Source organism: Xyrauchen texanus, chromosome 30 (genome assembly GCF_025860055.1).
Source record: "Xyrauchen texanus isolate HMW12.3.18 chromosome 30, RBS_HiC_50CHRs, whole genome shotgun sequence".
NCBI classification, from domain to species: domain Eukaryota; kingdom Metazoa; phylum Chordata; class Actinopteri; order Cypriniformes; family Catostomidae; genus Xyrauchen; species Xyrauchen texanus.
In genome coordinates this window covers 36,024,568-36,032,210 of record NC_068305.1, presented here as the reverse complement: position 1 = coordinate 36,032,210, position 7,643 = coordinate 36,024,568, and the positions used below count along the sequence as shown (strand labels likewise).

The window sequence follows — 7,643 nt, the reverse complement described above, 5'->3', positions numbered from 1 at the left end:
ATGAATGTTTCAGCAGTGAACCAAACTGATGACTGTCTGGAATTTTCCTGTCCAGAGAGATCTGTTTCTTTTCCTGTCTATGTGTTCATTTATGTGGTCTCAGCAGCTGTGGTTCTTCTGACCGTGTGTGGAAACCTGCTGGTCATCATCTCTGTTAGTCACTTCAAGCAGCTCCACACACCTGCCAATATCCTCATCCTCTCTTTGGCTGTGTCTGATTTCCTAGTTGGAGTTTTTGTGATGCCATTTCATTTGATGTGGCTGATCGAGTCATGTTGGATCTCTGGACCAATTTTCTGCACTATATTCAATTTTGTGACTTTTCTGGTGACTTGTGTTTCTGTTCACACTGTGGGTCTGATAGCAGTTGATCGTTTTTTTGCATTAAGTTATCCATTTGTATACTCCGAGAAAATCTCTCCCACTGTGATCTGCATAGCAACTTTGTTTAACTGGATGTTTTCACTCCTTTATAACTTCACTATTCTTTTTATTAATGGAAACTTCTCTTTTTTCATGTGTCCAGGACAATGTCTTTATATCATAGATGAGGTGTCGTCTCTCATTGATCTCCTGGTTGTGTTTGTTATTCCATGTACGCTTATTATTATATTATACACGCATGTGTTTTTTATTGCTAAGAAACATGCAACTGCTATTAGAGCAGTTAAGGTTTATAACACAGAATCCTCTAAAAACAGAATGAAAGTCTTCCTTCTCTCCATGAAATCAGAAGGTAAAGCTGCATTAGTGCTCGGCATTCTGGTCTTTGTCTTTCTCCTGTGCTTGCTGCCATATTATATTTATTCTTTAAACAATTTTTTAAGAGATGACACATTTTATAGTGTCATCAACAATGTTTTGGTTCTTTTTTACCTTAATTCCTCAATCAATCCACTTATTTATGCTTCGTTCTACCCTTGGTTTAAGGAAAGTTTCAAATTAATTGTATCTTTTAAAGTATTTAACCCAGATTCCTCCCTGATAAACGTGCTCTCTGTAAGATCTTAATTAGGAACAATGTGAAATAAATGTGTGTTTTGCTTGTTTAAACTAAATACTTTGTAATTAAAAAAATTGTTCTCTTTCCTATTGACAATTGCCTATTTTCCCTTAAGTCTGATACAATTTATCTTTAATTGCTAAAATGTATATTGTATAAAAAAATAAATAATTATGTACAGATTCTAATAATTTCCATTTGCATTTCCAATGATCTTAGCTGCTGTTATTATCAACCCCCCCATTTTTTTTCATACCTTATGGATGGCATGGCTATTTTAGGTGGTCACCTTGGAACAGGTCAGGCAAGATGAAATGAGCATCCTATGCCCTACTCACTCTGAAGGGCAGAGACCCAAAGTGGGTACTCTAAAGAGAGCTGGGCATTACAGTCTCATGTGTGTCTTTTTGGAACACCCCACACAAAAGTATATACTGCCACTTTATTTTGAACGGGAATTACATAATATACCAGCAAATATTTATAGCGGTTAAGATTGTTGTGACAAATAAAACTTTTGCATTATATATAGCCTATTTCCATTTTCTTTTTTTTTTTTTACTTTTGTAGGTTTACTTTCTATTCAGATTAATTCAATGAATAAAAAAATGCAATGTAAGTGAATGGTGACTGATGCTGTCAGTTTCTAATATTCTGCCATACATCTCCTTTTGTAGTCCATGACAGACAGTCATACAGGCTTGGACAGTGGTGGCTCCAGACCTTTTGAAATGGGATGGCCATAATGAGTCCACATATATTTGACCATGGTACAGTAATGGTATCAGAAAGTAACACCTTTGAAATTTAGGCCTGCATACATACCATGGTACTGAATGATTCATGGTTCATCTAAACTTTGGTACATTCATGCTATTGTTTTGAAACTCGTTTTTTTATAAGAACATGTTTACCCACACACATTACAGAGTCGTCCTCAAGCTGCGCACTCCGCTTAATGCATTGCTGGAAAACGATGGGATGTATTTGCAGCTTTTGTTTCAATGGATTGTCTGTAAATATTCCACTTCATCTAGCACTTCTGTTTGTTTGTTCTCATGTGTCCCATTAATGTTTACCAAGTGAGAAAGTGCTCCAAACAATTCAGTACGCGTGTGAGCCACCCGAATCAGTTGCGATTCAGACCATTTTGCTGAGCAGTTTGACTGAAAGAACCGATTTAAAAGAGTGATTCGTTCACGAATCGGACATTGTGTTTGATTCTAAACAGCTGAGGGAAAATAGACAACATGCTTTTTGGTTGAAATACTGTCAGGGAAAAGGAATAATGTTGTAACATGATAGAAAACCCTTGCCAAATTTGCTAGTAGTGAGTTGACGGCATTATCCGCCAAGGTTTATTTTCACCCACATTTCCCTCAATTTGGGGGCCGCTGTCACTGGGTTTAGATTGGAACAACATTTTATAGAGCTGGCCATTATTGCAAATACTAGTGCTATTCATGCATTTAAAACGAGAATACATTTTTATAAATGAATGCAATGTGAGGTTTTCCAGCTCTTCTGGAAAAACAAAGCATGGCCATTTTGGTTAAAAATCTTGTGGACCCAACTAGGCGAATAAAAAGTTGCAAACAACCTCATGTTCAAGCAATCCAAACCTCCCAGCTGTATTTGAATACCCCTTGATGCTGGTGGCCTTGAAAACAACATTAAAAATAGAATTCACATCACTGAGAAAACAAGTCAACAGGTCAAACAGATAAAAGTCAACACAGAATGAACCTCTGGGAGTGAATGTTGATGCTACACTGAGGGTCAGTTCAGAGTAGATTCTGCTGTTGAAGACACAATTAGCTGATGTGAATCCATGAATCTTGTCTTGAGAGATCTTTATCTCTGGTTGTGTCAGTATTGCATTTTATGTGACGGAAGTCAACGAGAACAATACTCTTTTTTTTTTCTTCTTCTTTTTTTTTTTGACGTCTCTTCCAAATGCTTCACAATCTATTAATTTTACAGCAGTGAACCAAACTGATGACTGTGGAATTTTCCTGTCCAGAGAGATCTGTTAATTTTCCTGTCTATGTGTTCATTTATGTGGCCTCAGCAGCTGCGGTTCTTCTGACACCTGCTAATATCCTCATCCTCTCTTTGGCTGTGTCCGATTTTCTAATTGGAGTTTATGCGATCACTATAAGAGCTCTTCAGGTTCACGACAACACAGAACCCTCTAAAAACAGCATGAGTGAAAAGCTGCATTAGTGCTCTGCATTCTGGTCTTTGTCTTTCTGATGTGTTTACTGCCATATTATATTTATTCTTTGATAAATGAATTCAAGGAATGTTTTCAGCATCTCATTTGCAGTACATATGTTCTCCTCCAGAGGACGCTTGGTGGCTCAGAAGGCCGAATCCACCTTTAAGACGCATTTAATTCCAAGTACGATTTTCGTCTTATTGGAGAAGTTTGTAGACTAAAAGGAATCGTTTAAATAATTTAAAGCTTTAGAAACTGGCATAAAAAGTTAAATTCGGCCCAGCCATCTCCTATAAAATATTTCAATAAAATACCTTACCCAGTGATCACAAACAATTATAATAATTGGACCACCCCTGCCTAAGTAGCTGAAGCATGGACATCTCCAAATGGTCAAAAAGAGGGCGTGGTAATTCCAGAATGGGCGGGGTTACTCCAGAAGAGGGTAGGACAAATACAAGAAGGGGCGATATTTCCACTCAAGTTAGGTTAGTTTGTAATGAAAATAACATAGACACAGTGCATAACCAATCTTCCAAGGGGGAGCCTCCAATGTTAGCAAAACAATGCATGACACAGCAATTCACTGGCAAGGAGACTAGGCTGTAATTTTTGAATGGATGTCTATGGGGGAGATGCTTCAGTACGCTGAATAAAATGCTTTTGCGAGGAAACTGCTCATCTCATAGTAAATTCACCCCCTGTCCGCTTATCTTCAAATTGTTTTACACTAAACTATCCTTTTGTAGTAAACTTTGAGTGGAGATAACTACAACAAAAGTCAGTTTATGACTCAACCCATTCATTTGTATGGTAACCACAAACTGTGATTTACTGTTCTAACACTCTTAACTTAGTTAATTGACGTCAGGGCTATATAAAGAAGACACACACGATCCAAGTCGACTGTTATGCTCTCTGTTATCCATATTCAGGATATGGAAAAGCTGTGGAGGCTGATCTTAGCATAAAGAATCTCTGACGTAACTACAGATAGTAGAGGGTGGGCAGCAAAACTGGGCCTGGTCAGACTGATCTCACAGTGACATAGCAAACAGTTGGTTGACTTTTATTTAGCTAAAATCAGTCTGTGCTTCCCAAAATGTGAAACACTGCCCCCAGTGGACAAATCAGTAAGTGTTGTTGGTCGTTTGGCATGCAAGGTCCATTTTCCGCACATGTCCACAGAGGGGCGCCAAAAGTGAGTTGAGAAGCAAGTTGTTTTCAGCTGTTCAGGCTGTAATATAGAGAAGAGGAATGCATATTTTAGGAACTGTATCCCCCAAAATAACCCCCAAACTTAAACATAAGTGCAGTAAAAATGTAATGTTAGAGGGACAAATGTAACCACTGAAATGTGCTCATTACTCATTATGAGAACGAATGTGATAACTTTCTGGTTTCAACGTGGGATATGACCCCAGGTAAACACATAGGAGCCGATGTGAACATGTCTGACAAGAGATGGTGCTTGTCAGTGAGTCTGCATAATGTGGTCAATCCTAGGGTACATTTACATTTATGCATTTGGCAGATGCTTTTATCCAAAGCGACTTACAGTGCACTTATTACAGGGACAATCCCCCCGGAGCAACCTGGAGTTAAGTGCCTTGCTTAAGGACACAATGGTGGTGGCTGTGGGGATCGAACCAGCGACCTTCTGATTAACAGTTATGTGCTTCAGTCCACTACGCCACCACCACTCCAGGTAGGGTACTACCATGCTTGCAAACATTATGCCGACTTCCCATGTGATCTTGTTGTGTGGAAGGGGGCTGGCAATGGCCCCTAAAAAGGCAACGATTAAAGGTTAGAGTAAGGTTAAGGGTTACCCTAAAAATTGTAGGGGTTAAGTTAGAGGCTCTTTATATCTTTGCTGGCAGTTTTTGAAGCTTGGCCTGAAGCTATAATTTTATAGTCTGTTTTAGATATTTTCATCTGGGAAGCATCACAATCTAATTAATCTCAGCTAAACATCTTAAATATATCAGATTTACAAACATTCTAAATCCTAAACGTCTCAAAGGCATCTGCTAAATGTCTTATTGACATCTGAGACATATTTATTGACATACGTCTTATAGATATACTGTAGATTAGCAAACAATGTAAAAGAAAATACATCTTCCAAATGTAGAAACACATCATATAGATGTCAGGTAGGTCATACCTGCCTTCCTGAATCTGGGAGGGGACAGAGTGAGGGAAACTAATGAAAAATAGGGGGGTACTCCCTGTAACAGTGCAGTACAACCCCCCCAACAACAAAAAACTGTAACATTTAAAAGAGGGAAAAGGCCAACGCGGAGCGGCAGTGGGAAAGAGAGGAGAGATAGAGAAAGAAAGAAAAAAAAAACACTTACACGCTGGTTCTCTGATACGCCATAGCTTGGTCATCGGCCACTCTTCCACCCTCTAGTGGACGACAGCCGCGCCTCACCGGGCGGATTGGAGGCAATCATTCAGCCCCTGGCGGACAGAACGCCCCGCCACGTTCTCGGGGAACAGAAGGGGTCTCCCCCGCCCCTGGCAGTGGCCCTGACCGGTAGAGGCGGTCGCTAGGAGCCCCTTATCCCCTCGGCTGCTCCGTTGGGGTTGATGGTAGCGGTGAGAACTCCACTACGGCATATCCCTCCTCCTTCCCGTGTATTCGGCACCAGTGTAAAGCAGTTCAATGGAAAGGAGGAGTCGAGAACCGGCTTGACAATATAAATAATAGTTTAATGAAGAAATAAACCAAAAGACACAAACACACACATAGGATGGACAGCTGCCCGTAAACGTTCTCTCTCTGTCGCACCACCACCCGCAGTCGGCCTTTGTCCCTCTCGGAGGCTTGATTAGCCTAATAGGGGACCGGGTGTGTAAAATCACGACCCGGCCCTGCCCTCCGCCCTGTCACAGTGTGCTATCAGTGTATTCCTCTCTCCAGGTCCCACTGAGAAAAGTAATGTACCAAGGAACCCCTTTGCCTTTGTATACACATCATGCGTGATAAGAGTAATATGAAATGAAAATAACATGGGCATTAACCTTTTTTTTTAAAGTGAATATTTTGGTCCTGTGATCTGACTGTGACAGGTCATAATTTTTTCACCACTTTAATCACATCTATTTTTGATGTTCATTTAAATAGTATAAACACTACAAATATTTTTTTCCCCCATGGGTTAAGTCCCAGGGTTAGTTCACCCAAAAATGAAATCATTCTCTCATCATTTACTCACCCTCATGATATACCAGGTGTGTATGACTTTCTTTCTTCAGCAGGACACATTTGAAGAAAAATAAAAAATAAATATCTTAGCTCAGAAGGTCCTTAAAAGGCACTTGGATGGTGATCCGACCTTTGAAGCTCCAAAAAGAGCAGTCAGCATAAACGTCACCCATAGGACTCCAGTGGTTAAATTAATGTCTTCTAAAGGGACACGATTGCTTTTGGTGTGAAAAGATCAATATTAAAGTACTTTTTAACTCGAATTAATCGCTTCCAGTCAGCAGCAGTATGTGCGTGTGATGTAATCGCGTTGGCAAGTGAAACACGTGAGAACTGACACACGTGCGACACACCCAGAAGAGCAGCGCTGTTTACAACCGAGTATCCACCATCGTTTCCACTCAGCTGCCATTTGCTGCTACTATCAAGCAACTGTTTGATGCCAAACACAACAGCGCTTCGCACGTTCGCAGAGCGATTGGCAGGCAGGAATTTGGCCAATAGTTGCTGCAAGCCACTTATAATTCGACCAATTGGTTTGTGAGAAGGCGGGACTTACAAAGATGGGTTAAAGCAATGCAAATATGTGAGCACACAATTTTAAGTATTAGGCCAGATGCACATCATAATGCAACTAAAGCTGAATCCCAGACATTTTCGCAAACCACAGCCAGACACTTTTTAAGGTCAAAAAAAGAGGACGTATGGTCACCCTAACGCAGCGCTCACGTGAAGCTTAACGGAAGTGATGGTTTATAGTTAAAAAGTGCTTAATTGCACCAACAATTTACGTGTCAGTTTAGAAGACATTAATTTAACCACTAAAGTCGTATGAATGACATTTATGCTGACAGTCTGCTCTTTTTAAAACTTCAAATGTTGGATCACCATCCACGTACATTTTAAGGACCCACTGAGCTAAGATATATTTCTTTATTTTATTTTATTTTATTTTAAATTGAGTTCTGCTGAAGAAAGAAAATCATACACACCAGGGATATCATGAGTGTGAGTAAATGATGAGAGAATTTTCTTTTTTGGGGTGAACTAACCCTTTAATGAGAGATCAGAAAACTCCGCCTCTGTCGTTAAGCTCCACCCATTTCGCTCGCCAAGTTTGTTTACATTTCCCTTCTGCATTATTGAGAGCTTCTCCACATTGTCGAAACTTTTGAGCGAATGTTTGAAGAGTTTTCGCTGCA

At 39.9% G+C, this 7,643-nt stretch overlaps 1 protein-coding gene across 1 annotated transcript; it reads left to right on the top strand.

Moving 5' to 3' along the window:
- taar14a (trace amine associated receptor 14a) lies at positions 1–1,011 on the top strand. The gene has a single exon (XM_052099158.1). The coding sequence runs from the start codon at positions 1–3 to the stop codon at positions 1,009–1,011; it is 1,011 nt and encodes a 336-aa protein (XP_051955118.1).
- Positions 1,012–7,643: the final 6,632 nt, after the last annotated feature.

What these genes read in the sequence shown, in the direction of transcription:
- taar14a (XM_052099158.1), top strand. Translation starts at nt 1, where the DNA reads ATGAATGTTTCAGCAGTGAACCAAACTGATGACTGTCTGGAATTTTCC.